At 47.8% G+C, this 26,528-nt stretch overlaps 2 protein-coding genes and 1 long non-coding RNA gene across 23 annotated transcripts in view; 2 read left to right on the top strand and 1 right to left on the bottom strand.

The window, feature by feature from the left end:
• Positions 1-329, top strand: part of LOC116538465 — an 892-nt gene extending 563 nt beyond the window's left edge. The window contains exon 2 of the long non-coding RNA XR_004263648.1: positions 69-329. This is a non-coding gene — a long non-coding RNA (uncharacterized LOC116538465). The remainder of the gene's footprint in view (positions 1-68) is intronic.
• DCAF8 (DDB1 and CUL4 associated factor 8) overlaps positions 1-14,676 on the top strand; it is a 48,304-nt gene extending 33,628 nt beyond the window's left edge. For 17 of the 18 annotated variants that reach the window (XM_032260860.1, XM_032260866.1, XM_032260853.1 and 14 more), the window contains 7 exons: positions 4,773-4,845; positions 5,316-5,373; positions 5,887-5,994; positions 7,693-7,823; positions 11,451-11,570; positions 11,980-12,096; positions 12,705-14,676. In XM_032260860.1, the coding sequence (XP_032116751.1) occupies positions 4,773-4,845; positions 5,316-5,373; positions 5,887-5,994; positions 7,693-7,823; positions 11,451-11,570; positions 11,980-12,096; positions 12,705-12,821 (724 nt within the window). In that variant the 3' untranslated portion in view covers positions 12,822-14,676. The remainder of the gene's footprint in view (positions 1-4,772; positions 4,846-5,315; positions 5,374-5,886; positions 5,995-7,692; positions 7,824-11,450; positions 11,571-11,979; positions 12,097-12,704) is intronic. The other variant, XM_032260863.1, reaches the window with a different exon arrangement.
• Positions 14,677-15,039: 363 nt separating this feature from the next.
• On the bottom strand, positions 15,040-25,397 carry PEA15 (proliferation and apoptosis adaptor protein 15). Of its 4 annotated transcripts, none has more exons than XM_032260873.1 (4): positions 25,195-25,397; positions 19,135-19,308; positions 17,162-17,317; positions 15,040-17,006 (listed from the first exon to the last, which is right to left on the bottom strand). In XM_032260873.1, the coding sequence occupies exons 2-4, from the start codon at positions 19,304-19,306 to the stop codon at positions 16,942-16,944; spliced, it is 393 nt and encodes a 130-aa protein (XP_032116764.1). In that variant the 5' UTR covers positions 19,307-19,308; positions 25,195-25,397; the 3' UTR covers positions 15,040-16,941. The 4 variants fall into 4 exon arrangements, with proteins under 4 accessions (XP_032116764.1, XP_032116767.1, XP_032116765.1 ...); XM_032260876.1 differs by having other exon boundaries at positions 19,201-19,308; positions 25,195-25,376; XM_032260874.1 differs by lacking the exon at positions 25,195-25,397 and adding an exon at positions 23,673-23,799.
• Between the last annotated feature and the right edge of the window lie 1,131 nt (positions 25,398-26,528).

Here is a 26,528-nt window from a genome sequence, read left to right as displayed (position 1 = left end):
GTGATCCACCCGCCTCGGCCTCCCAAAGTGCTGGGATTACAGGCGTGAGCCACCGCGCCCGGCCTGAGGTTTCTCCTTTCTTATTCTTTCTTTGAAAGAACCTGAACAGCTCACCTTCAGGTATAAATTTGAAAACATTTGTGCTGAATATTTTATACCATAACACCATTCATTAACTTTTACTCCTAGCCTAAAGGAATTACTTCAAGGGAGTACAGAGAAATAACTTACTTATCTTCAAGGCTTTGCATCATTAATACTGAATTTTAGTTTAGGGTTATTAAGTATTTAAGGGAAGCTCTGGGGAGACATGCTTTTTGGCCTGTGCCTAAAAAAAAAAAAAAAAAAAAAAAAAAAAAAAAGTAGGCAAGTGGAGGAGGTATAGGTGAGTTCCTACTACACCAGTTAAGCTAAGCTAATTCCTGTTTAGCTTAGTTTTAAGAATTTATAGGAGTAAAAAAGGCTGGGCGTGGTGGCTCACTTTGGAGGCCAAGGTGGGCGGATCACCTGAGGTCAGGAGTTCAAGAGCAGCCTGACCAACATGGTGAAACCCCGTCTTTAAAAGAAAAAAAAAATTAATTAATTTTTAAAAATTAGAAAAATTAAAAGGAGCCGGGCGCGGTGGCTCAAGCCTGTAGTCTCAGCACTTTGGGAGGCCGAGGCGGGTGGATCACGAGGTCAAGAGATCGAGACCATCCTGGTCAACATGGTGAAACCCCATCTCTACTAAAAATACAAAACATTAGCTGGGCATGGTGGCACGTGCCTGTAATCCCAGCTACTCAGTAGGTTGAGGCAGGAGAATTGCCTGAACCCAGGAGGCGGAGGTTGCGGTGAGCCGAGATCGCGCCATTGCACTCCAGCCTGGGTAACAAGAGTGAAACTCCATCTCAAAAAAAAAAAACATTAAAAGGAGAATATGTCAGATGAATCCTTTAGTGGTAGATTTGGCAGTGTGATTGGCCGACATGAAAATTTATTGTTAAAGCATTAAATATAGGCCCTGATTTATGAAGCATAGTCAGTAAATCATCTCTTCACTCCCCGGTTTTTTGTTTTTGTTTTTTTTTGGGGTTTTTTTTAAGATGGAGTTTCACTCTTATTGCCCAGGCTGGAGTGCAATGGCATGATCTCGGCTCACCGCAACCTCCACCTTCCGGGTTCAAGCGATTCTCCTGTGTCAGCCTCCTGACTAACTGGGATTACAGGCATCTGCCACCATGCCTGACTAATTTTGTATTTTTTACTAGAGACAGGGTTTCTCCATTTTGGCCAGGCTGGTCTTGAACTCCCGACCTCAGGTGATCTGCCCACCTCAGCCTCCCAAAGTGCTGGGATTACAGGCATGAGCCACTACGCCTGGCCACTCCCCAGTTTTTAAGCCAAAATCAGCAACACTGAGAGAATATTAGATTAAAGGCTGGTACAAAAGAGAGACTTAGGTTAACAAGTTAGTGGGTGCCTGAAGGCATGTGGGAAGAAATGTGGTAAAGGTGTGGAGAGGATGCTAAAACTATTCCTTACATGACTTAAAATTAGGGGGCTTGGTGTGATGGCTCGTGACTATAAAACTGGAGCACTTTGGGAGGTCACAAAGCTGGAGGATAGCTTGAGGCCAGGAGTTCAAGACCAACCTAGGCAATAGACCAAGACCATGTCTACCAAAAGAAAATTCAAGAAAAAATTTTAGGTTGGGCATAGTGGCTCACTCCTTTAATCCCAGCACTTTGTGAGGCTGAGGCACGCAGATCATGAGGTCAGGAGTTCTAGACCAGCCTGGCCAATGTGGTGAAACCCTGCCTCTACTAAAAATATAAAAATTAGCTAGGCATGGTGGTACACTCCTATAGTTCCAGCTACTTGGGAGGCTGAGGCAGAAGAATCGCTTGAACCTGGGAGGCAGAGATTGTAGTGAGCCAAGATCACTCCACTGCATTCCAGCCTGGGCAACAGTGAGACTTTGTCTCAAAAAATAATAATAATTTTTAATAAATTAAATACCACCAGGTGTGGTGGTATGCTCCTGTAGTCCCAACTATTTGGGAGGCAGTAGGAGGATCTCTTGAGCCAGGAGTTTGAGGCTGCAGTGGCCTGTGATTGCACCACTGCACTCCATCCTGGATGACAGAGTCTTAAAGAAAATAAATAAGTAGGCCGGGCGCGGTGGGTTACGCCTGTAATCTCAGCACTTCGGGAGGCCGAGGTGGGCAGATCACAAGGTCAAGAGATCGAGACCATCCTGGCCAACAAGGTGAAACCCCATCTCTACTAAAAACACAAAAATTAGTTGGGTGTGGTGGCACGCGCCTGTGGTCCCAGCTACTTGGGAGGCTGAGGCGGAAGAATCACTTGAACCCAGGAGGCGGAGGTTGCCATGAGCCGAGATTGCGCCACTGCACTCTAGCCTGGCGACAGAGCAAGACTCCGTCTCAAAAATAAATAAATAAATAAGGAAAAGAAAATAAATAAGTAAAAATGAAAATAAAGTAAAATATAAACTGTCAAGGCCTGTTATATGTTCAGAAAATAGTGGGAAAGTTAGTATTAATCTTTCTATGACTACTGTCTATCACAGGGCTTGACAAACTGTACTGCTTGTTTTTATAAATAAAGTTTTATTGGAACACAGCCATGCCTTCCTTTACATGTTGTTTGTAACCACTTTGATGCTACAGTAGTAGAATTCAGTAGTTATAATAGAGATGAAATGATTTGCCTGTTTACCAGCTTAAAACATTTACTATCTTGTCCTTTAAGAAAAAGTTTGCCAAACCCTGTTCTAGCATCATATGTAGAATATATTAGGTTATTAATAAATAGTTGGGGCTTAGTGACTCAGGTCTGTAGTCCCAGCACTTTGGGAGGCTGAGGCAGGAGGATCTCTTGAGGCCAGGAGTTTGAGGCCACACTAGGCAGATGCTGTTTCCACAGAAAATAAAAATAGTAGCCCAGCATGGGGGTGTGCATCTGGAGTCCCAGCTACTTGGGAGGTTGAGGTAGGAGGGTCATTTGAGCCAGTGAGGTGAAGGCTTAAGTCATCAGTAATCTAACTGCCAAAGCCAACAAGATACTTTTCAAGTGTTTTTCTCTACTCCTGACATTGTTTATTACTTCTTCCCTGAAACACCTTCTCTCCTTGATGATGTCCAGCCACTCCTCAGTGCTGTCCATGGGTTTGTCTTCCTTTGTCCAACCATTAAATGCTTATGTTCTCTAGTAGCTCAGTGTTCAGCTCTCATCTTAATTTATACTAGAGAATTTTAACTTGAAGTACAAGTATTATGTGAACCTCCAGAAAGGGTGTTTATGTGCATTTTTCTGGGGAAAAGGGACTATAGTTTTTATTACATTCTGAAAGAGGCCAGAGATTCTAAAGGAGGAAGGGAAAATCCACTGTTTTCCATTGGAGATCTAATTCCATTACCAATGCTTTGACTACCACCTATACATGGATATATGACTTACATCTGTCTCCAAACCACACTTTTTCTGAGTTCTAGACTTAAATCTACTTGACAAATGTATATAATTAACCGACGACTTCAGCCAGAGAAGTCTCAGTGGTGAGCTGAGGACCAAAACCAGATTAGGACGGGCTGAGAAGTGAATAGGAAGTAAGGAAGTGGAAATACTGAATGTTGATCATTCTTCACAGTAATATGATTGTAAGGGGAAGGAGAAAAAAAGCAATAGTAGGAAAGGACAGTCAGTAGAAGGATTTTTAGAAAGTGGCCAGATGGTGATGAGGAAGAGGTTGAGAAATGAGCTGACCATCAAACAAGGTCCCTGGAAAGATGAAATGAAGAACATTTGTTGAGAGGCTCTGAGATTGGAGGAGACTGGGTGAAGACAGATACTGGATCTGTCTTGTTCATCACTGTATTTCTAGCACCTAGCATAATATTTGATGCGTAATATATGTGTCATAAATATTTGAATTTAAAGCTTGCCTTAGAGGAAGGAACGTGAAGGTAGTGTGCTTGATAAGAAAGAGGTAAGGAGAGGGAGTCTTGAGGATATGGGTGGTGGTTTGTAATAATTATTGTGGTATATAAGAGGGAGAACAGGCCAAGTAAGGTTTCAAGGAGGGATTACAGACCCACTGACTTACCTTAAGTTTGGTTTCTACCCATGAGTAACCCTTTTCAGTAGGTAACATACACGTAAAAGGCTGTATACTAATGTTGTTTCAGTGAAAATTAGCAGTATGTGATTTAAAACTTGAGAGAGATAAACCACTTCAACCTGACAGAATTGAGGATTGCCACTTAAAATGGGAAATACATCGATGAAGGATTTAGGGTTTGATGCCGGGTGTAGTGCCTCACGCCTGTAATCTTAGCACTTTGGGAGGCCGAGGCAGGTGGATCCCTTGGGGCCAGGAGTTCAAGACCAGTCTGGCCAACATGGTGAAACCCTGTCTCTACTAAAAATACAAAAATTACCTAGGCGTGGTGGCATATGCCCGTAGTCCCAGCTACCCAGGAGGCTGAGGTGGAAAATCACTTAAACCCACGAGGTGGAGGTTGCAGTGAGCCTGGGTGACAGAGCGAGACCCTGTCTCAAAAAAAAAAAAAAAAAAAAGAGATTTAGGGTTTGGAAATGGATTGAGAAAGGACCGGCCTTTAAGCAAGAGCATGTACCAGAAGCTTGGTTTGGAAAATGTTGTTAATCTACATGCAGCTGGCAGTTTCCTGCCACTACATCAAATTGCAGTCCTTTAAGGGATTCGTTTTTAAATTTTGATATTTTCATTGCTTTTCCAACCACAGGATTTATGACCAGAGGAAAATTGATGAGAATGAGAACAATGGAGTACTCAAGAAGTTCTGCCCTCATCACCTGGTAAGATTCATGAAGGGCCAGTTGCTCCAGGCTTCCCTGACTCGACCCCAAGGCTACACTTGAACTTGGGGGTATGGTGGGAATAGCTTGGACTTTCAAGTCAGTCATCTGGATTTGAATCCTGGCTTTACCACTTACCAGCTTTGTGATTTTGGCAGTCATTTCACTTCTGATAGTCTCAGTTTTTAATCAACAAAATAGAAATAAAAATAACTGCCTTGCACCTTGATGGTGAGGCCTAATGAGACAGTGTACAAAAAATGGCCAGCACACAGATGACAAGCAAGAGAAAGCCCCAAGATGCTACCCCCTGAGGTGGTCATGTTTCATCAGTTATACTCTTGTCTCTGTCTGTCTTTCTCAAATCTCTGGGAGAAGATATAGGGGACTTTGAAGGAAAAGCTGTTTCCTGAAGATGGTATAACAAATGGGGGGGTGGGGCATCAGTCAGTATCTGCTCCTTATTGCAGGTGAACAGTGAGTCCAAAGCAAACATCACCTGTCTTGTGTACAGCCACGACGGCACAGGTACGTGAGCAGGGCCCAGCTCCTAGGCTGGCATGCCCCCTCTGTCTAGGGAGCTGCTGAGCCAGTGAGGCATGTGCCCTCCAGTGCTCACCACTGTGCTATAGCTCCAAGTGGAGCAGCTGGGGATTAACTGCTGATGGTGAGCACATAGCGGGAGGATACAGCAGATGACCCTTGGAGATGCCAGGTACCATTTGCAGAATGCTGCAGATGATACTTGGCAGGGCCTGTCCTGAAGCCCAGGTTACTTGCCTGAGCAGGTTCTTATGCCTTTGACTCATTCCTGAGTTAATGGGTATGATCTTTTTGAGTATTCTGCTGCCCCTGGGTTGGCAGTGTGTTCCTAGTCTACCCTGTACAGTCTGACTTGCCTGGTGTTCCAAATAAATAAGATGGGTGTTATACCTGGGTATTTGGAGGGGGCACTACTGGCAAGAAGCCCCAACCCAACCCCAACTCCTGGTTCCTGCTTTTCAGCCTTTGCCTTCACTGCTGTGTTCTTGTTCTTGGCAGAGCTCCTGGCCAGTTACAATGATGAAGACATTTACCTCTTCAACTCCTCTCACAGTGATGGGGCCCAGTATGTTAAGAGATATAAGGGCCACAGAAATAATGCCACAGGTGAGACTGTCTTCCTAGGTTTCTGTGGCCCAAGTCTATTGGCTTTGGAGAACCACAGTGTCTTACTCAGGTTATACAAATAGAAACTACCTAAGGAGTAGGCTGCCTGTGTTGCCATGGGCACTGAGCGATTATCCTGAACTGGGCTGGAGTTTCCATGTTTTCTCTGCTGTGCTAGAGGAGAAAGCTCTCAAGAGCATCTCTTGACACTGCAATAATGTTTGCTTCTAATTGGTTGGGACATAAGGAGATAAGACTAACTGTTTTTTAGATTTCAGGTAACTTCAAAATAAGCATAAATGCCTTGTCAGGGAGTCAGGGAAAGCCCTCTTTAGTCAGTGGTCCTGAATTGCTTAAAATAGGGAGTGACCTTGTACCTTTAGGAGGGAGGAGTAAACGATTCTTTTAGATGAGGCAGAAGAGGAGGAATGGTGGTAGTACCTAGCCCAAGATTGGCCTGTTTTGTTCCATGTCTATGGTTCCCAAACTCTGGGGCACATTGGAATCCCTGATGTATTTTGTTTTGTTTTGTGTTTTTGAGACACTCTTACTCTGATGTCTAGGCTGGAGTGCAGTGATACAATCATGACTCACTGCAGCCTCGACCTCCCAGGCAACTGTAGCCTCAACCTCTTGGGCTCAGGTGATCCTTGCACGTCAGCCTCCTGAGTAGCTGGTACTACAGGCATAGGCCACTACCTCTGGCTATTTTTTGTATTTTTTTTTGGAGACGGGGTTTCACCATGTTGCCCAGCCTGGTCTCCAACTCCTGGGCTCAAGTGATTTGCCTGCCTTGACTTCCCAGAGTGCTGGACATGAGTCACCAAGCATAACAGTCTGGCCTTAACCCCATATATTCTGATTTAATAGGTATGGGGTGCAACTTGGGCATTGAGATTTTTTTAAACTGCCCACATGATTCTGTTGTTCAGAAAAGCTGAGGAATCACTACTCTGTTGTTACCACTCCTAACAGATACCTGTCATGATTTTGTCTTGGAGATAGCAGTTAGAAGATTAGTTTCATTATTTTTTTTCCTGAGCTGGTAAGGAGGGAGGGAAAAATCTATTCTTGGATCTCAGCACACAGGCAGATACAAGAAGGGTGCCAGTTTCATGGCCAATATTGTACTGACCATAGTAGTTGGAACTCTTGGTTTCTTGTACTGATTGTGGCGAGTAGAGTCCTGTTAACGGTAACAAGCACAGATCACTTGCTTCTTAGAGGCAGTTGTGGCATATACCTTCATCAGTCTCAGATCAACTGACAACCCCAAAAACATTGACAAGGTACCAATGAGGTCCACATATCAAAGATAATCCTAGGGCATAAGACAGTGCTGCCTAAGAGTAGGCAGAGCTGGGACGATTCAGGGTGGGACAGGTAAGGCATTAGGGAGGCCTGTGGGTGCTTGATAGGGTATAAACTTAGTAAGACTGAGACTGCTGCTAAAGGACTGCAGATTCCTCTGCCCTAAGGAGCTCTTTGGGAGAATATAAATCATCTCTGGGACTGTTATGATTCTTATAACTGTCTATTAAACATGCATAATCTCTTGATTTGTTTTGTGAAAATGAAAGTAATTTTTCAGCTCTCAGCTGATTTAGAGTTAGTGAATAACTGAATTCCCTTTGAGATGAATATATGTAGGCCTGACGCCAACCCTCATGTGGTTTGTTCCCTCATTTATCATTTCAGTAAAAGGCGTCAATTTCTATGGCCCCAAGAGTGAGTTTGTGGTGAGCGGTAGTGACTGTGGGCACATCTTCCTCTGGGAGAAATCATCCTGCCAGATTATTCAGTTCATGGAGGGGGACAAGGGAGGCGTGGTGAGTATGGTGTGCTGAGCTGGCTGGCTCCATAGTCTCTCCAGGCATTAAGGTAGGTTTTAGCAGGGACACTGAATTCTCACTGTGACTACATGATACCATGTTTTAGAGGTCCAGCCAGCTAAATTAAAAGGCTGGATAGCCTGGGGTGCTGAGTTTTTGATGGAGTATTTCCTTCCTTCTCCTATCTTCAGTCCCTGTAAAGCATAGTGTACTAAGACAAGAAAGGGATCTTAGGGAAGAACCTCTGTCCTGTGATGTAACTTATCTCTAGGCATGCACCTTTTCCAAATGAAAAAGCATTGTGTTAGGGTGCACCCTCCTACACTATGCTAAAGATTTCTCCATCTCTCTTCCCTTAACTAAGTAGTGATCTGGCTGGATCTTAGGTTAGCAGATAAAAGCTATAAGGAGCATTTTTTAAACAGTTGAGAAAGTCAGAATATGGTTTATATATTAGATAACATGGTACTCAGTATTAAATTTATTTGATGTGATTACTTATGTAGGAGAATATCCTTGTACTTAGGAGATACTTGTTGAAGTATTTAGGGGTGAAGTGTCATGCTTACATTCAAATAGATAAACACACATAATGTGTACATGTAAAGAGAAAGCAAATATGACAATTTTTAGTGCTGAGCAGCCTGTTTGCTATATAACCCATGATCATATCATAGTCTGCCTGTCCTTTGAGTTCTGCAGACCTCTGTGAAGTTAGGGCAAAAAGGAAGAGTGAGAATCGAGTTAGTGAATGAAGAGTGATCAGCTCTTAAGATGTATCTGGTTAACCTTTTTTTTTTTTTCTTTTTTCTTTTTTCATTTTTGAGACCTAGAGTTAGGAAAGAGTTCAATTGCTTTCTGTTGTAAGTTTTTTGGACCACAGGAGATGGGAAAAAGACAGTTTGGAAGACTAAATTATACTGATTGTTCAAAATAGTCTGGTTACCCAAGGCCTCTAAGTAATGACTGAAACAGCTTGGTCTTTCTTCCTTTTTATTCCTTCTTAGTTGTGGGGAACTTCAAAGAGCCTAGCCATCTCTTGATGAGGTTTATTCAGAGAGTGGTTTTAGAATTTAGGATGGTTCCTTGCAATCAGGATCCCATTCCTTATGTTTTTCTTGCCCTGGTACAAGGGTATTTCAAATTTTCTTCTGGTTTCCTCTAAGTTTTTGGAACCTGAGACCTTCATAGATCTAGGGCTTTTATGGTTTGAATACAAATGGAGAGGAGTCTAGAAGTTCAAGGTGTGTCTCTTCCTTGCTTCATTTCCTGCTTTTCCATAGGTCCCCTGTGTCATCTGCAGTGAACAAACCCAAAACCCTTGAGTCTTAATGGGAATTATGCAATAGGCATGTAGAGAAAGGAAGTCAGAAGGGGCCAGTGAATTTTTTTCTTGACATAAACTATTGTCTTGCATTTTTTTCTAGAGAGGTGCAGAGCTGAATGCCTTCTCCCAGGCCAGCATTTGTCCATTCTCCAAAAGCATTCTGCAGGCCAGTTTGCTTTTAGCTCAGCCAGTGCCAATGTTTGATGATTAACCCATTTGCCGAGGTGGGGAAGGCATCTACTTGGAATGGGTGGGCTCCAGGCCTAAATTTTAGTGGTCCTAAGAGTAAGTGATTAGAACAGGAGATACAGAGACTACACCCCTGAAGCAAATTTCCTTACATATTCTTGTCTCTGTGTAAGCTGAATGATTGATGTGGTCTTTCACTTGGCTCCCTCTGTTTTTTTGTCCTAACTTTCCAGCAGTGGGGGTCACCAGGCACTAGTCTCAGTGTAGTAGACTCAGCAGTTCTATGTCATGGAAATTGTAAATGTAAAGTAGAATGTTAGAACCAGAAAAGATCTTAGAAGCTATTTTCTACCTTTCTCAGGTTTCCTGACTCTGATTTGAGGATCTTTTCTTTGTTCCCATTCAGCTTCACAGGGACAGGGTCGGGGGTGGTATCAGAGGACAACCCCTTAGTCTCCCAAGAGCACTTTGATGCTTGATCCCATTCTCTACATTCCTCCAGCCCAGTCATCTAAGGCCAGAGCTCTTTACTCTGCTCAGGCATTATTGACAGGATAAGTCCTGGCATTCAGACAGGTCTGGTGACGTGACCAGGTACTCTGGCCCAGAAATTATCTATCGGCTCCCCCTGCAGGCTCCAATTCAGGTACTGTATGTCATTCTCTTGTTCCTCTTGCCATTGGCTTTTTCCTTAGCCTTAAGTTCCAAGGAATTGTTCCCCTGTGCTTTTTTATTTTGCTGACTTATTCAAGCAGAGTACAGGTTTGTAACAAGGGCTTATTAGGAGATGGATGAAAAAGTTCAGGTTTGTGTGTGTAAATTGTCCATTACTGTAGATAGATACACTAGTCCAAGCATTAGAGTTTAACTGCACTGCCTAAAAAAGCCCAAAGATAAACTTCACAATGAGCTGATAATGTGGAATGCGAGGAGGAGATAAAGAATTGGGTTTCTATTTTATTCATAGGCTCAGTCTTAGCTTCAGTCTTTTCTGAGCATTTGTTTATGTGTAAGATGGAAGTCAAAGAAAGTGGGAAGTCTGTAGGTCAGCCCTATTTTCCATGCCTGCCCCTGACCTCTTCTCAGATGTTCTTCTCAGTTGGTCCAGAGAGAACTAAAAGCAGTTGTTTTCTTGGACTATAGGGCAGCTGCAAGGTGGGGTGCCTTTCGTACGTGTTCCATTTTTCACTAAAAGACTCAAAATGCTTTAGCAGCTAGATCTGGGACCAGCTCTTCTGAATGGGGTAGCAACTTCCCTGCCTTTCCCTTAGGGGGAAGCTCATGTTTCCAAGTCAGACAGCAGGGGGCATGGATGCCTTTCAGACAGAAGGAAGCTGCCTAAGCTCGAAGGCCTGCCTGCTATAGTTTATTTCTTCTGCCCTGTTCAGTGAATTTACCCAGAGGGTGGCTGAGATTGAGGCTGTGGAAGCCCCAAGAAGCTTCCTTAATGTGCTGCCTCGAAGCTGAGCTTATAGGGCCGGTAGTAGGATGTTGTCCCCTGGGATATGCAAGGTTCTCTCAAGCAGACATGAGCCTCCATCACTCCCACCACTCCTTGCAACTCAGCTTCCTCTTCTCAGCCTGTGCCTTCCTCCAGTTCTAGTAAACAGTGCCAAATGAATATAGTTGTTCTCCGACTCTTCTCTGGGGGTTCATTGGCAGCTGCTGCTTTCTTCATTTTTTAAAATTTATTTGCCACTTGGTAAAAGCCACTGAGATGGTTTTTTTCCAGCCTTGGGCAAGTTGGAGCTTTGGAATCTGGACTGAATAAGGTCATCTGGATCTCACTGTCTTCTTGTGAAACCAGCAGTAAGCTTGGGCAGTCACTCACCTACCCCTAGGTCTGTATCTGGGGATGAAGCCACCCCTGACCTATACATAGAAAATGATTGATGTGCCTGGTCTCATACCCAGTCTCTGTTTGGTTTCTCTACCCCCAGTGCCCTTTGGCTTAGGCACAGGATGGGCGGGCCTCCCTTCCCCAGCAGCTGCCCCAGCAGCTGCCTCAGCCCTGATCAAGGGCAATTGTTTGTCTCAAGGTGAGTAGTGGTTTTTAAACCCTACTCCCACACACTGCTAAGTCTGTGTTTTCCTTTCTTCCTGACCAGGTAAACTGTCTTGAGCCCCACCCTCACCTGCCTGTGTTGGCGACCAGTGGCCTAGACCATGATGTGAAGATCTGGGCACCCACAGCTGAAGCTTCCACTGAGCTGACAGGGTTAAAAGATGTAAGTGGCTGACTGCAGAAGTTACCTTCTTTCTGCTTATCCACATACTGTTGATTCTTCATTGTCATAGGGAGGAATAACTTGCTGCCAGTTCTTTAAAGGCACTACTCTAACACCCTCCCCCACACTCCTGTAATTGCCTCTGTAGGAATAGTCCTGCTCCAGGGGGCAGCTGTGAAGTGGCACTAATTTGTAATAGGATGGGGATGAGGAGCATCTTCAAGAATTATTTTGTGTTAAAGTCTGCCACCTTCACAGAGGCTGAACCTAGGACATTGTTTCTTAATCTAATCTAGCTCCATTTCAACTTAATGGGAAGCTTTTATTGGGATAGAACATCAGCTTTCTTGATGAGGTCCCTGGTCCATCTTCATTGCTGCCCCCTGTTCCCAACCCTTTTGGGTTCCAGGTGATTAAGAAGAACAAGCGGGATCGGGATGAAGAGAGCTTGCACCACACTGACCTGTTTGATAGTCACATGCTGTGGTTCCTCATGCATCACCTGAGACAGAGACGCCACCACCGGGTAAGCTGGGGTTGGAAGTGACCGTCTCAAGAGGGCTAAAAAGTTCCAGAGTTGTGAGTTTAAGGAGGAATCCAGTGATCTTGGTTGGATTTCCTATCCATTGTCCTCTATCCCCATCAGATCCCTGATACAGCCTTGGAAGAAGCATCAGCAGAAAAGGGTGGTGTCTACTCTTATCCATTGCCATCCATGTGTAATGCTATCTTCATAAAGGCAAAGGCTGGCTGGAGTGTGGAGGAAGGAACTGAGAAGAAATAACAAGTCTCAGTGTGACCCTTCTATTTTTCTTCTTATGACAAAAGAAGCCTAGGTCAGGAGTTGGCAAACTGGCAGCTGGCCTGCTGCTCATTTTTGTAAATAATAGTTTCATTGGTTGCGGCCACACCCATTCTGTGTATCATCTGTGGCTTCCTTCACGCTACAATGGCACAGTTGAAGAGTTGCCATAAAGACCATATAGACCACAAGTCTAAAATATTTACTATCTGGCCCTTTAAGAAAAATTCTGCTGATCTCTGGCTTAAAGCATCTAAATTCTAGCTAAGACTTAACAGGCTTGTCCTTGTTCCATCCAGGGAAGTTACTAACGAGCCTTTCCCATCCCACAGCGCTGGCGAGAACCTGGGGTTGGGGCCACAGACGCGGACTCTGATGAGTCTCCCAGCTCCTCAGACACATCGGACGAGGAGGAGGGCCCTGACCGAGTGCAATGCATGCCATCTTGAGGCCTCATACCTAGGTGGGGCGGGCTGGGGCTGCCAACCCGATCCTGCCTGGGCAGCCCTTTCCTGTCCCAGGCCCTACATTCAGCAGAAACGCACTTTGGACTTTTTGCTTTAGATAAAAGAAAGACGTCCCAGGAGAAAGGACAAACCAGAGGAGTGAACCAACACAGAGTACCTAGGAATGGGAGTTGAGCCCTGGTATGGGCCTTCATGGAGAGGTGCATAGGACTCAGCAGAAATGGCCTCTCCCCAAAGCCTCTTTTTGAGAGGAGAGGGAAGCCTATTTTGTTAACTGGTTTGGGATAGGGAATGGGGTTTCTTTTTCTTTAATCTCCCTTGTTTCTTGGGGGGGGGGGGGGGGGGGGAACAATTGGCTATTCAGTACCAAGGGGCCAGAGTGGAGGGTAGGAGTGCCACTCTCTCTTTGGTTTAGGTTTTTGACCTTTTCTTGTTTTTTTTTTAAGTCTATGACAGTTGGGTTTTTTTCTCCCCCTCAGCAACCCCATCCCAGGATCCTATTTTTCTGGGAAGTCCTTAAAGCCCCTAACCATCCCACACTCTTCACTTTCCCTTCCACCTCATTCATTCTCTGTACTTATCACAGTGTTTTGCACTTGATTACATATCCTTCACTCTCTTCTCTTCATCCCGTCACCCCTTAAACAGGTCAGGTGAAGGAGATTGGGGAGAGGTGGGAGGAGGGGCAGAATCGAAGGAAGAATAGGAAGGATGTTACCTCTTCTGTTATTTTTTTAAAAAATATTGTTTGTTGGCAGCAATCTCCCTGTCCCTATCACTGTTAGAGGCCTAATTTTATATCTATAAATATATTAAAAAGCAAGTCAAACTTGGATGTATCAAGGTAAAATTATTGTCAAAGTTTAAATACCTATATATTCTCTATGAATACAATAAAGGGACTTGAAGAGTGAACAAGAGTAATGGTGTGGAGGTGACACCTGGGGTCATTTTACCTCTGTGTATGGTCATTAGAGATTGGAACTTACCCTTTAGGTTTTAGGAGGCTCGAGAATGGAAGGAACCTCATTTCTGCCCTTCCTGGTTCCCTGCCTTGGTGTGGGGGTTGGGAAAAACAGGAAATTCCTCTCAGCTTTTTGCCTCAGATCTCCTTAAGTCTTGTGGCGGGGTTCCAAGGATGGCTCTTCTAACCAACTTGACTAAACTACTTTAGGGTGGTGTCACCACTGCAGACTATTGTGGTACTGTGTGACAGAAGACATGTACATACACACCACACACGTGTACACACACACACACACTCTGTCTCACCTTTTGCTGCTTGATTCTTTAAGCCATCCAAATTCATGCCAGTTCCCTTCTTTACAGAAGAGTGAAGGGAAAGACTTCCTGGGTTTGACTTATACCTTATCCACCTCTTGATATTTTAGGATTGAGGAACAAGTCATTAATCTAAGGACTGATTGCAGTGGCTGGAGCCTGGGCACTTGTCTTAATCACTGGTCACTGAGTCTGAAAAGTCCCAGCTGAATTCTTGCCCTTAAATGCTTTTGCTGCTATTTTTTTGCCCCCCGTTTCCAAAAGATCCAATCAAGAATTCTGTATCCTGGGACAGTCAGATTCTACTAAATCAGGCCAGGAAGGAGGGGAGAAGAATGAGAGAATGGTATTCCTAGACTTCTTCCTCTTGCCCCTTTTCCCAGCAGCTGTCAGACCAGATGTTGGCTGCTGTACCGACTCCCTGAGGTAGGGAATGTGTGGTGATTGAGTAGTCTGTGTTCCTATTGTTCCTGTTGCTGGTGGGGTGATAGGGTGGGCTAAAAACCATGCGCTCTGGAATTGTATTTTCTCCCAGTAAAGCTTTTCCTCTCCCCAACTGCTGCTCTGTGTGGTATGTGGTCCATTTATTCACAATGGATGGTTTTTGCTCCTACTAATGTAGGTACCCAATCTTCCCCTCATTCTACACATGATATAGTGTTAGGGAGTCCATTTTGGAAGACCCGTATTTCCAGTGCTTGGGCTCCAATTGGAGACTGCAGGAAGTAGGATATGCTCCATTTAGCTCAGTGATACTCATGAGACTGGGCGGGGTGAAGGTATACACTTGGGGTATTTTCCCAGCCCTTGTTCAGAGCTGCATTGAGGAACATGGGCATAAATACTGCTCCCCCTCCCTTCCTGGTAATTCAAAGGCTCCAAAATCGTGGTCACTCACAGAAATTGTAAAATCAGTTAGTTACAGTACAATCAATCACCTTTATTCCGGGTTAGAACAAGGTCGTGCACACTGCAGACAGAAGAGCACAAGATAGGGGCAATCTCACAGCAATATAAGGAGTGGGTGGGCACGTTAGTCTTTTAAGATTATTTTGCCTTACAGAGAAACTACTAGACTCTGCTGAAAATAACCCTGTCTCTCTTCTCCCATTTCTTCCATAAGAAAGGCTCCTTATTCTGTCACTCTAATGTAATGTATCCCAAATGGAAGGACGGTTCATGTTCATTCCCTCCATCCCAATTCTGCAAGTATCTCTCTCTTCTTAAGGGAGAAGCTAGACAGGGAAAGAGAGACTTGGGAAGGTCCTTTAAGGCAAAACCATGGAGTCCTAGAGGTGTGTGTGTTAAGGCAGGTGTCTGCAGCAGTGGCCAGAGGGGCAGGGCAGGCTAGGCTTGGCTAGGAGTTAAGAGTACTGTCTAACCAGTCTGGCTTCTTCCTTCTCCCAGCAGCCAGCCCTCCCCTCCCATTAAAGTTTTACTCCCACATCCTAAAAGCTCCTAACTTCAACTTTCTCTAAATAGTCTCTGAGACTGCATGTGAATTTAATGTTTTTTGAAAAAGCTTGCTTTTTTGTTTGGACCTTGTAGCAATTTGATTCTGCCACTCCCTTCACTGTGGCATTCCCCTCCCACCCCTGCTCTGGCCTAGACAATAAGTTAATGCTAGACACCACAAAAAGGGCAGACATGGCAGTGCAGTTTTAATATACATATATGTAGAATATATATGTACACACAGTTAGCACGGTCAGGGTGGGGAGGGGCAACTTAAGGGTAGGCAGGAGGCTGGGGTCACTCTCTGTTCTGTAGTGATTTGGCTAGGTGGTGTTCACAAGCCCAGGGGGCCAGGATATCTAGTAAAGAAGAGTTTCCTAAGTCCCTTCCTGGATTGAATTGGGATGGGGATAGGTGCAAAGGAAAACACTGTAGTTAACTTCTTTCTGACTTGGGATGTTCTTCACCAAGGAGAGAGGGAAGGTTGCCTGCAATAACCAAGTTGGGACCCTACAGGATGGTGGGGTCAGGATTCGGGTTAAAACCTAAGGATCTCATTCCTCAACCTCCCTAGGTTTAGAATGCAACAGTCTAGGAATAACTGAGTGGAAAAGGGGGCTCCCCTCTCTCTGCCCTAATCCCCATCTCAGGCTTAGTGGTACATGCTCCCAGTACAGTCTCTCCAAAGTACAGGTGGGTGGGGCATCTAATGCTGGCTGCTCCATGGGGTTTAATCTTAGGGACCAGGGAAGGATCCTGGCTCATGCCTATGCTAGGCCCATGAGAGGCAGAAAGGGACCGGCTGACACTCAAGCCCTCCCACCTGAAGAACAACAGGAAACAGCTAGTCCAGCACAGGAGTACAAACACGGAATGCTGGCTTTTTTTTGCCCCTTCCAGGTGGGGGTTGAGCGGCCTCTTCGCCTTCCCTCCCCACCGCTTTTGCTTGGATCCACCTACCTCTCCCATACCTTACCCCCACGTTAGCTCCTCAATGTAGGAAAATGCAGGTCCTTTCTGTTTCCACACTTTAAAGATATGGGGGGAGAGTGGAGGAAAGGGAAGTAGGAGGAATGTGCTGATTTCTATTTGCATAGAAATAGCCCCCACCTCCTCCTAGAGTGGGGAAACTCAGCCCCCTCCCCTTGCCCCTGACTCCCATCCCCTCAAGAGGAGGAACTAGATGAGCTAGACATATAGACAGACAGCCAGAGCGTGCGCACACGCACACACACGCGCACAGTAAGGGGGTTAGGACCAGGTTAGTAAGTGGGTAGATGGGGGGGCCCTTGCCCCCTCCTTTGGAGGATGAGGGAAGGGAGTGGTCTGATGAAGGTCCAACCTTCCTCTTCTTCCTCCCCCTTGCTCAGGCCTTCTTCGGTGGGGGAGCCAATTTGATGATCTCTTCCTCAGAGGGCTGCCGGATAATGTCTGGGGGCAAAAAGGGATGTGTCCAGGGACAGCAGTGTGGGAGATGGCCAGGCAGGCCCATTGGGCATCAGCCTCCTCTCCCAAAACTCCAGTACTCCAAGAATAGTCAACGGGACGGGGCAGAGGTGCAGCTACATAAAAGAATGGCCTCTTACCTTTGTACTTCTTGGCACTGGGGATACGGGTTAGCTTGGTGTCCAGCTCATCCTCCTCAGAGATCTTCAGCACACGAGTTCTATAGTCAACCACCATAGTGAGTAGGTCAGGACGGCGGGAGATCTCAAAGATGTGCTCAATGTAGGAGAGGTTGTCTGGAGGAAGGCAGGAGACAGGGTCAGAGCTTGGCTGCAGAGGTCAGCTTGCCCTACTCCACCAGACTGGTGACCTGGAACCAAAGCTGAGTTGCTGACATTGGTTATGGGAGGACACAACACTGGAAGAAGAGGGACGACTAATCCAGGAAAAGAAAGTTAAGGTACCCAAACAATATGGAGGACCATTCCCAGGAAGGGCAGATAATTGGTCAGTGAAGTTTCTAGATTATGGTTAGAATGAGAGATTTAGCTTAGATACTGGCTCCCATATGTTGTGGGGAGGGGACAAAAGAAAAATTGACTTCCAGATACCCCCCCAGTACCCCATTCCTTCTCCACTTTCCATCTAAGTAAGGACCAGAATTTGCTGACAGCACATGTAGGACCAGCAGGGTAGAATCTCTAGGCAGCCCGGGAGAGATTCTGGGTCTGGTGAGAAAGGTTATTCCAAATGAGAGAAGGTATGGACACCACCAGAAGGATGATGTCCATGGCTTGGTCAGTTCCAAGAGATTACAGATGCCCTTAGATCATCTTCCCTGGCTCCTCCCCGCTGACTGTTAACCACAGTCTAACTGTAATATGTCCTCCTTTATACGTTCTCCCTGCTAGGCACACAGCAGTCAGAATAGTCTATCTGAAGGGCCCTGAGTTCACTCACCTCACCTATCCAATACCCAGGCTCTCCTCAACACAGTCTACCTTACTTTCTCAGCCATTTCTAAACACCCTACATCCCAGTCAGGCCAAGCAAAACTGCTTGCATTTCCAAACACGCTAGATACTCTGTGACAGTGTTCCTCTGCCTGGCATGCCCTCCTTTGGATCCTGCCTTAGAAATCCCACTAACCTTTCAGGGCCATCTTAAACACCAGTTCTTCCCTAAAGCCTCCAGCTGTGTGGGATTACTCTAATCCATAGACCCCACTGCCCAAGCAGTAGTCTCTCAAAGTGGGTAAGAAAATGTTAGCACTTGTAGTTTTATTTTAAATTTTACCAGATTTTAAAAAGTGCTAAAGTCCTGGCACGGTGGCTCACTCCTATAATCCCAGCACTTTGGGAGGCTGAGGTGGGTGGATCACGAGGTCAGGAGATCAAGACCAGCCTGACCAACACGGTTTAGTCGCTACTTTTGTACTTTTAGTCTCTACTAAAAATACAAAAATCAGCCGGGTGTGGTGGTGTGGGCCTACAATCCCAGCTACTCAGGAGGCTGAGACAGGAGAATCGCTTGAACCCAGGAGGCAGAGGTTGCGGTGAGCTAAGATCGTGCTATTGCACTCCAGCCTGGACAGAGTGAGACTCGGTGTCAAAAAAATAATAAAAAATTTAAAAAAATAAAAAGTGCTTCCTGTGAAAATGCTGAAAAAAACGAACAAAAAATAAATCTAAAAAAATAAAAAGTGCCTAACAAAGGTTAATATTACTACTACCAGGTTAGATTACACTTCCCAGTTCTCCCCTCATTCAGGTATTCTTCCATTTTTATTGTCTAGAATTCTTCCCAATTTTGCTCACTTAAAATTTTACCATTTTTTTTAAAAAGAAAAAAATTTTTTTTTTACCATTTTTAGATTGTTTTTATGTTCTGTTGTGTATGAAATAATAGCAGAGGAGTATCTGAATAACGTTTTTTACCGATGAGGGGCACAATGAAAAGTGTCTAAGGCCCCCATACTCTTAGAGCACCTCTATTCTGCCTTGCTATAGAGGGGTACACATTGTACACGTAAGAGCTTTGAGCTCATCTCTATTTGCTGAATGAACTGAGCCTGAACAACTTATGACAGGACCCCTGTGCTCCCCTCCCGCACCTTTGTCCAGCTTGTTGTGGCTCTCCAAGAAGCTAAACCAGGCACTGCCAGTAGTGATCTCCTCACTCTTTTCGCTGGGGATGTCCTCCTTGCAGGCCGACTTGAGCTGTTCTAGATCTTCAAGGGTGATGTTGTTGGTCAGGTCTTGTAGGAGGGTCCCGTACTCAGCCATGACTGGGGTTGGGAGGCGACAAAGGGATAGGAGTTGAGCTTAAGGTATGGAGTCTGGTTTACTCATTGGCACTACCCTCCTACTCCCACCTCTGCCCTACCAGGCATGTGCCTGTAACATGGAGGCTGGAGGTGGCTATGGCTGGAGAGAGAAAAGGAAGACCTAGGGGAGGTGGTGGGGGTAGACAGGAAGCTAGGAGCCAGGCTAGAGCCCAGAGTGACAAGTCATACCTCCTTTCCCCCACCATCTTTTTCTTCTGTTTTCCCCCTATAACAGTAACCCTGGCAACAGTTCCCCTGACTGAGGAGGCGGTTACCATAGCAACCTGCTCCCGACTTTCTCACCGGCTCTCTCCAAGTCCCCCCCCTCCCCAGAATCGCCCCACCCACTTCAAACCCCTCCCCATGTCAGGAAAAAAAACTCCAAAACAGCCAGGGTGAGGCTTGCTGTGGCAGTGAGAGGCTGAGAAGGAGCTGGAGGGCTTGGCAGGTGCTCACGTGTTCTAGCTTCCATTCTGCCTCAGAGGGAAAGGGGTCCCTCACTTCAACTCCCCACCACTCCGCTAATGACTCATTTTGGATGGATGCCTATTTGCTTGGTCTGATGGTTCCTTGGCCCCTCCATGCTAGCCTTGTATTCAATTATTAGGGCTCGAGGTGGGGGAAGCAATCAACCACCCCCACCTTTGTGGAGCCCATTTTCTCCCTCGATAGTTACCAAGCCCCCACTCAGCTCTCTCTCCTACCCTTTGTGCTGTGCCTGCAGCCCCCGTGCCCAAGAATACCAAGCGGCTGGCTCTGGCCCCCTGCCCAGTTCCCAGACTGGCCGGGTGGTGGGGGAGGGGACTTTAGATTAGGCTTTGGGAGAGTGGCAAAAGGGGACTGCCCCCCTTCTTGCATCAACAACCTACTGGTGCTACCTTCAGCATGGTCTGATGAGATCAGCAAGGCCAGATCTCACCTAGGCCTTCACCCTAACCCTCTTTCATGATTCTTAGGTGAGAAGTAGAGGACATTCAGGCCTTCCTTCCACTAAGATAGGACTGTGGCTAAGACAGAAGAAAGGTCAGACGTTTGAATGAGCTTTCTGGATTTGATAAAATGTGACAGTAGTGGTGAGCTCAAAAATGGAACTGATTTCCACAATGAGTATCTATTCTAGTCAGGAAAGTACGGCATTTTTAAAAAAATAAATTGTAAACATTCTATATGCAACTAGACCAATGGGTGGGCAAGCAACAAGATGACCTTGTCCCCAACCGAGGCTGCCTGCAAATCACCCAGCATTAGGCTGGGAATGTGGCAGATCAAAGGGGCCTGGGTGACACACATTTTCCTTCCTTCTTGCTCTACTGCAGGGGAACTGAAATGGGTATGGCCATCACAAAATAAGATATGCGGACCCAGAAGTCCCCATTCCCAGCCCCCTACTTAGACCAGAATAAACAAGCCTCTCTTGGTGGCAGGCACCGTGACACAAACAGACAATAAGCCAGACAGCAGGCCACCATGACCCCCGCAAGAAACAGGCGGTCATAGGCATGCTCAGTTGCACACCCAGGTGCAACCAGACAGAAGGGCCTAGCAGTGGCCCTGCCAGGCCGGGCCAGGAACAATGCTCTCTGACTGTCAGCACCAGGAACTGTCTCTGCCTTGAAATCTAGGTCACAGCAGCAGGCTCGAGCCCAACCCCCATCGCTCCACTGATAATCCAAGGACAGAAGGAGGGGGATACGGATGAGGGGAATGATGAGGAGAGGACTAGAGATGGAGATAAGAACGGGGGGGGGGGGGGGGGGCATGAGTAGAGCTGGAAGGGAAAGTGCAGAAGTGCAGCAGGAGACAAGAAGACCCTGCCCCAGTGGAGGAAACTCTGGGGCCAAGCCCTCAGCTGGAAAGGGGGACACGATTTGGGGTTACACCACCCCGCTTTCACATGGAAGAAGAGTTTGTAAATACGACAAATCCTGCGAGAGGAAAGAGTGTGTGCGCTGTGTGTGTGTGTGTCGGTCGGGAGGAGTTAAGATTTAGGGCTTTGAATCCAAAACAGATCTACAGAGGAGGTAGGCGGGAAGAGATTAATGTGTGTAACACACTCACCCACAAAGACTTGGGGGCAGTGGGTAGGAGCTTTCTAAGAGAGTGAAAGATACAAGGAGGCCCCTAAGAGAAATGGGGGTGGGAATGTTAAAGTGGTAGAGGAGATATGTGTGTGTGCTGGGATCCTAGGGATGCTAATCCCTGGGTTGTGGGCACAGCTCTGTGAAGGAGGCAGTGGCTGGCTATCTGGGTGTGTTTGGATGTTCTGGTAATGGAGGTGTATGTGCCAGCATTGGATATGTGGCTGTGGGTGCACTGGCTGTGTGTGCGTGTGTGTGTGTGTAAACTAGCCAAGAGCACATGTTAGAAGGCATATAACCACAGGTTCACATCCAGAGGGGTGAGGGGAACCTACAGAATGGAGGAAGAGAGCTGGAGTTGGGAGACAGAGACTAAGGCTACAAATGAGGCATGGGGGGGGTGAGGGAGAGGAGAGCACAGTCCACAACTATAGAGGGCTGTAGCCTCAGCTCATCTGTTACTATAGCAACCTCAGTTCTGGGTCCCCTCACCCCGAGTCATTAGGACAGTAACACCACTAGATGGGAGGGGCATGGGGAATGGTGAGTAAGAAGGGACAGAAAGGATAGGAATAAGGCCCCCTAAGGGTACAAGGAAAGGCAGCCCCATTGCCTCCCTTCTTGGAGAGATCTATTTGCCTAGGCCTGAGTATGGCAGAAGAAGCATGGGCAGTGTTGTTTGGGGGAACTGCTCTCAGGTCTCACTGATCAACTACTGTCCCTGGCTGGTCTGCCCATGGTGGGGCTGGGAAGAGCTTGTTTCCTTCATCCTCCATGTCACCTTCCTCACCAGAGATTCCGATTTCCTTAGGGCCTGTGGAGAAATCTGCTCTCTGGGCTCTGAAAAATCCTCCCGATCTCTGGAGCAGTGCAGAGAACTGCTCAGCGATCACCAGGCAGCCTGGGCGGAGGCCATTCGTGGGACAGGATACCAGGGCAGGAATCAGGAACCGGAGCCCCGGCTGCCAGGAAGTCAGTCCTCTTCCCTCCCAGCTTTCTTGCTCGGCTCACCGCTTCCTCACACCTTCCTTCCTTCCTGCCTCCCTCTCCTTCCAAGCTGGCCCCAGGCACAACCCTGACAAAGGTCAAACCAACTGAGGATGCTGGGGAAGAGGGGCAGGAGGTAAGGATCATCATATACTGACCTTTTAGGGTGGGGCAGGTGGGAGCTCCATGGGCACTGGGGTAAGAAGAGCTGGGCCCTGGGAGTGCTTTGAGAAGCCTGGCAATTGGGATAACCACCTGTGGAGGAGGTGGCAGCACGAAAAGAATTTCTGTGCCTTTTGACAATAGGTGGTGGTAGATTATCCCTTCTCTCTAACGTTTGGTTCCAAATCCTCTGTGAATTTGAGAAGGAAGCCTGAAGATTAGGAGTTGCACCCCTCCCTCCTCCACATCTGTTGCAGCTGCCTCAGACTGAGGGGAGGGGCCATCCTACACTAAAGGTCCCTGTATTGGGCAGGAGGGGACTTCCAGGCACTCAAGTCTGTCAGTCTTTTGCCTGAAGCTGGAAGTAATCACGGAGAGGCAGAGGGGTTGGGAGGGAGAGAGCAGGGGTTCAGCTTTCCTATTTTAAATTATATCTGGGCCCCAAATTAAAGCAGTCCTGTAGTTTATTTTCTTTAATATCATACTCAATTGACTTATTCTTTAAGCTTTTATCCAGCTTTACCGGGCGGGTTGAGGGGTTGTCTTTATTCCTGTAACAAGGAAATTGAGGGTTCTCAGGCTCCAGGGTCAGCCTGGACGTGAGGAGAGTCAGGACATCTGGGCCCCCAAATGTTCACTTCAGTCCAAGAAGGAACATGGATTACCTGTGGGCATGGGGACAGGGATTAGCCTTCAGCCCTTAGTCTAGAGAAGAGCCAGACCCAAGATGGGGCATCAGGAGGAAGGGAATGGGGCCTATAGCTCTTCCAGCCCACCTCTCTCTCCACTCTTCTGCTGTGGCACTCCCTGCCTCTATTTCCATGTCTCTCCACCTCTCTTCATCATCCATATCCTTTGCCCCAATCCTTCAGTCTCTCTATTCCTCCTTTCCTTTCTATAGGCTTTTACCCCTTCTAGCATGTCCTACTCACCTATCCAACTTAATAGTGGCCATGAATATGTAGGACTTCTGAGATCTGTGCTTCAGTGTCCCCATCTGAATACTCAGAGCTACAATTAGGAAGGGGTGAGCATCCCTGCTACACAAAACACAAGTTTGGTGGGAGTGGCTTGGAGATTCAGTGGTTGGCTGCCTACCAGCTGGTGAAGATATCCATCATGACACTGCGCGTGAGCATCTGTGTGAGTGAGGCGCTGTGATTCCGTGACCCTCTTCATACATGGTAATACATGCATACACGATGGGCACGGAAGTGAGGAAGTAGGCAACCAGGGAAGCCTGCAGCCTGGGGCATCACTGGCAATTTCCCCAAAGGAGTATTTAACGACAAAGGGAAGAGCAATTAAAGCTAATCGCTCTGACAGCCTGGGGTGCAGACACACAAACCTCTTTCCCTAACTCCCAGTGGTTCCCTCCACCTTCATCCTCCCTAATTTGTTTGGTCCATTCTCCAGCACTCTGCACTTCTCTGACCATCGCTGTCTCTCACTTCCTCCCTCTCCCTGGTTCCCTGACTATCTCTGGACCTCTCTGGAGATGTCTGTCTGCTTCTCACACACATTCCTCTCATTCTCTCTGACTTGGGCTCCATTCTTGGCTGACTCATACTCATTTTCCTCTCCGTTTCTTCCACCCCCTCCTCCTCCATCCCTTGGCCACTCTTACCAGAAACTAGCCACTCCCAGCACCCTGAACCCTAACTGGACCCAGGAAGAGAGGCCACCAGAAGCCCCTACTCTCATTAACCTCCAAAGTCCTGTCTCCTTGTTTTAGAGGAATGATACCAAGATTTTCTCCTGTCTTTCCCCACTGTTTTTAAAGAGGAACAATCTGCAGCCAGGGGCTGGGAAAAGCTCCCAGAAAATCAGGATGGACTTGGGGACAGTGGCCCTTTCTGTCCACTCAGCTGTCCTGCTGGACTGATGGCTTGGAACCCGCAGTTCAGAAGACTCCTCATGGGATGCCCCACCCCACAGAGTGGGGGTGTGGTGGGTGGCCGGATGCGTAGTGCAGGGACGTTTGTGATTTGAAGTGTGCTAGACGATGTGTATAAGTCACATGGATGTGTGTCACTGTGTGTGCTGGCGTGCCTTACAGGTGTGCGTGTTTCCTTGTCAGTTTTAACACGGATTCTATGAAATTAATAAGGGTTTTTCCGTTAGATACATCACTCCTCTACTCCCCCAGCTCCTCCCTCCCTCTGGACAAGCTTTCCGCCAAGCCCGCCTCTTCCCCAGGTGCAGCGGGCCGGGGGTGAGGGCACACGGTACCAGCCGCCCGCGGAACCGGGACAGGGCTGGGCCGGGAGACGGCCAGGGAGGCAAGTCCGAAGCCAGGGCGGGCAGGGAGGGGCGGGCGCCGGCCTGGCCGAGCCGGCTGGGCGGGAAGCAGGCTGCATCCTAATCCCCAGGCCCCGGTCGGACTCCCGAGCCGCGGTGCAGCGTGGACGGGCTGGCCGGAGCCACGCCGCCTCCAGCACACGCTCGGCGCTCGGGACGCGCCGACCGCGGGACGGACCCCGTGGGGCCTGACAGGCGGACCCGTCCGGGGTCCCCGCGCTCCCCGTCCGGCCCCCGGCGTCCCGGGTCGTCGCCCCTCCAAGCCGAGACCTCCACGCCTGCCCCTTCCCGCGACACGTCCCCTCCCCGCCCCTCTCACCGCCTCTGGAGCTGAGCGCTCAGGGCGCGGGCACTCCTGAGTCCCGGTTCCCGAGCAGCGTCCGGAACCTCCTCTTCGGCTCCCGCCGCCGCCGCCGCTTCAGCCGCCGCCGCCGCCGCCTCTTCCGCCCGCGGAGCCGGAGCCCGAGCCCAGCGCCGCTCACTCCACCCGGCTGGCCGGTGATGTCAGAGCCGGGGAGGGGCGGGGGGCGGGGAATGGCGCGAGGAGGGGGAGGGGGGAGGCAGGAGGGGGCGGGGACGGAGGGGCTGGGGTTCTGGAAGACTCTTAGGACGGGGACAGAATTGGGCGGAGGGCTGGAGCAGACGCGGTCTCTTGCCCCGAACTGCGAAGCAATCGTCATATTTAATTCCTTCCCAGCAGGGCACCCTACTCCCCTTTTGACCTTTGGATGACCACGGTGGCTAGGACCCCTGGGAGGCACAGAATAAGTTCAGTTAAGGGGTTTGGAAAGCCTTTGGGGGCTGGATTCTCTTAGTCGCCGGCTTTGGTGTTTGTAAAAACTTCTTTCCTTGCCTTAAGGGTCAGGGGCGCCGTGGGAAATGACTGATCAGACTTATCCACGTTGGGAGTGAAGGTAGGGGGTCCGGGCCACATGGGGACTTGAGGAGCCCTGGATCTTCTCTTTCCAGGGTGATGCCTACAGGCCCTCTCGTGTTCCTCTCACCTTTCCCAAACATGCCCCGCTCCTGCCTTCCCCCTACCATGATGTAATTTTATTTTCTGGGGAGAAAAAGAGCAGCAGTGAGCTCAGCATGCAAATATAGACAACTTGCAGAGCCACACTTAGCTCTGTCTCCTAGTTCTGCCCCTCTGCCCAGGCCCATTGTGGCAGCTCTCACTTCCCCTCTACCCCAGGGACTTTCCTCCCCCAGACTCTCAGCCAGACTGAAAGAGGAAAGGAAGAATTGGAGAAGCATCTGTTTTCACCCTCATCTCTAGCCTAAGGGGTTCTGCCTCACCTCTGGGCAGGGTTTGGCCCTGGAAAGAAGTCTGTCCTGGGGTGGGTCCTTCCTGCCAAGAACTCCAGCAGGCCCAGGTTGGGGGATCCCCTCAGTGTTTGTGCCACTTCCAGGATCACCCCATCTCGCCTTAGTTTCAACCTGGTAGAGACTCCTCCGATGAGCCCCTCCTTTCTCTGGTCTACGCCACTCCTAAAAGAGGCTCAAGTTTCTGCTGCTCTGGGCTTCACAGCCTTTCTCTGCTGTTTCCTCTCCCAAGCATTCCCTGGCACACCTTAATCGTTTGCCTTTGTATGTATCATGTTTGCTCTGTGTTGTAGGGACAAAAGCTATTTCCTTGTAGTTTCTAAGTAA

Source organism: Sapajus apella, unplaced genomic scaffold (genome assembly GCF_009761245.1).
Source record: "Sapajus apella isolate SASKATOON/1434 unplaced genomic scaffold, GSC_monkey_1.0 scaffold119, whole genome shotgun sequence".
NCBI lineage: Eukaryota > Metazoa > Chordata > Mammalia > Primates > Cebidae > Sapajus > Sapajus apella.
The sequence above is the reverse complement of the archived record's forward strand: the minus strand, read 5'-3'. Positions and strand labels throughout refer to the sequence as shown.

Excerpts from the sequence above, each read along its gene's own strand:
- PEA15 (XM_032260873.1), bottom strand. The coding sequence starts at position 19,306 with ATGGCTGAGTACGGGACCCTCCTACAAGACCTGACCAACAACATCACC. Across the intron at positions 17,318-19,134 it reads CCACAACAAGCTGGACAAAG|ACAACCTCTCCTACATTGAG; the intron begins GTGCGGGAGGGG and ends GCCTTCCTCCAG. Across the intron at positions 17,007-17,161 it reads CAGTGCCAAGAAGTACAAAG|ACATTATCCGGCAGCCCTCT; the intron begins GTAAGAGGCCAT and ends TTTTGCCCCCAG.